Genomic DNA, 2,097 nt, shown 5'->3' with positions numbered 1-2,097 from the left:
AATATCTAGCTATACTAATTATTTTACCAATAATTAGTAAAATTAGTGAATAAAATTAGAATTTATTTATTTATTTATTAGATCATGTGGCTCATAACCCAGGTGCATCCAATTCAGATGGAATAAGTCAAATTTTGGATGTAGAACCCCTTACAAGTTAGTTGTCCAAATTCGACCTTGGAAGGTGATCGTAAACTCTGAACAACTAAATGATTAGATAAATATAACTTTGGATACATTTTTTGATATATCTAAACCCCAGTTTTGTATCTATAAAAGGGATATTGTTTTGAATTAAAAATGATGTATAAAGTGGATACCACAGTAACTACTATAAAGGAAAAAATTAATGTGAGTTAAATAATCTCAAATACTGAATAAATGAATGATGAAGCAAGTCATCCTTAGTTATCTCCACTGACATTTACGCTCTCCAATTCTGGATTCCAATTACTATAATTTTAGCCCTCAATAATTCACTGTTTGATATACCAGTTTTATCTCCCAGAAAAGCCATATACTTATCAAAGTTGAAGACTGTTTTATTCCACTTACATAATTCTCATTCTGCACTGCATCCTTAATGTCAACTGCCATATGTTAAAGTTACCTCATCACACTAGAAATTTGATTTGACAAACAAGAAACTAGGAACAGAGGTGGCTGATTTCTCTACTTCCTCTCTGCATCGACCAGTCAATTACTCAATAAAATTAATCTTTTTGGAGGCACAACTGCATTCTAGGGGCAAAATAGGAGAAATAAGCGTGGTCTTTGTAGGTTGACATAAGTACTTCCTGAGTCTGAAGATATGTGGTGGATACTGATAAGTATATATAGGGAATATCCAGATTGCAAAGGCCCTTAAAAACCAATTGGAATAGTTGAGACCTAATTACTAGGACAGAGGGAGTCAATGAAGTTTGCAGTAACAGACAAAATATAACTAAAATCATGTTAGAATATTATTAAGGCAGCAAAGGGAGAGAGACCAGATATTTGTTTCAGGAAGACTGAAGAGCCACAGCATTGCAAGGTTCCCTTGGCAATGATGGCTATGCGGTCACCCAGAATGTCAGCCTCTTCCATGCGGTGGGTGGTCAGTAGGATGGTCCGATCCCGTTTATACCGGTGAAGCACGTCCCAGGTGGCTCTCCTTGAGGCTGGGTCCATGCCAGACATTGGCTCATCAAGTATCATCACCTAAAGGCCAGAAGAACAATTCCATGACCAGTGATAATTAAAGCCATACTACCTGTGGGATAATTATTTGAGGGGGAATATATTTAAGCTAAGATATAAAACCTAGACTAAAAATTGTAAAAAATGATGAAAACTCTAGAAAAAATAACCCCAAATCATATAACAGCTGATCCAATCATGTAGATTTCCTCTGATTATCATTGGTAACATTCCTTTAAGATTTATATCCAGTATCAGGTTTTTGTCAGCTGGGTTTTCTGGACAAGCTGGCAGGAACCCATTTTTGAGTGCACATGTGTGCCCCTCCCTCCCTTCCTTGCCCCCATCTCCTTTTTATTTCTCTCTCTCTCTCTCTCTCTGTCTCTCTCTCTCTCTCTCTCACACACACACACATGCGCGCGCGCACAATTCTCTCTTCTTTAGTACCTTGGAGCCTCCTATAAGTGCTATCATGACGGAGAGTTTGCGCTTCGTTCCTGCGCTGAGTAACTTTGAGTACACATTACGCTTTTCTAGCAGGTTAAAAATAGACAGCATATTGTCGATTTCCACAGGGTCTAACTTTTGACATTTCCTTTTTACCTAGAAAGAAGAGCCAGAATTTACATGATGTGTCCAACTTTATCCTCAGGAAGTTCTTAGATCATAACTTCTACTATATCCATAAATGAAGTTTCTTACAACTACATCTTTAAAACATTTTATATCAGCTCTTTGCTTATACCACCTACGTAGTCTCTTATCCACTGCCTCCTTTTATGTCTAAAGGAGAGTTCCTCAAAATGAATTTTCACAATTTTTAAAGATACGTGGAACTCATGCACAAAGGGAAAACAGAAACATCTCTAGCTTCCAGGTATGATGGAGTAAACACACACACAGCTTTACCTCTCA

The 2,097-nt window shown here is 37.1% G+C and overlaps 1 protein-coding gene across 1 annotated transcript in view; it reads right to left on the bottom strand.

Moving 5' to 3' along the window:
• The window catches only part of LOC105306061 (ATP-binding cassette sub-family A member 3-like), a 123,654-nt gene that overhangs the window by 55,597 nt on the left and 65,960 nt on the right, over positions 1–2,097 (bottom strand). Inside the window, exon 15 of the mRNA XM_023523813.1 lies at positions 993–1,203. Within this exon, the coding sequence (XP_023379581.1) occupies positions 993–1,203 (211 nt within the window). The remainder of the gene's footprint in view (positions 1–992; positions 1,204–2,097) is intronic.

Source organism: Pteropus vampyrus, unplaced genomic scaffold, assembly GCF_000151845.1.
Source record: "Pteropus vampyrus isolate Shadow unplaced genomic scaffold, Pvam_2.0 Scaffold417, whole genome shotgun sequence".
In the NCBI taxonomy this organism is placed as follows: domain Eukaryota; kingdom Metazoa; phylum Chordata; class Mammalia; order Chiroptera; family Pteropodidae; genus Pteropus; species Pteropus vampyrus.
Note: the sequence above shows the minus strand (reverse complement) of the source record. Positions and strands in the feature narration are given on the sequence as shown.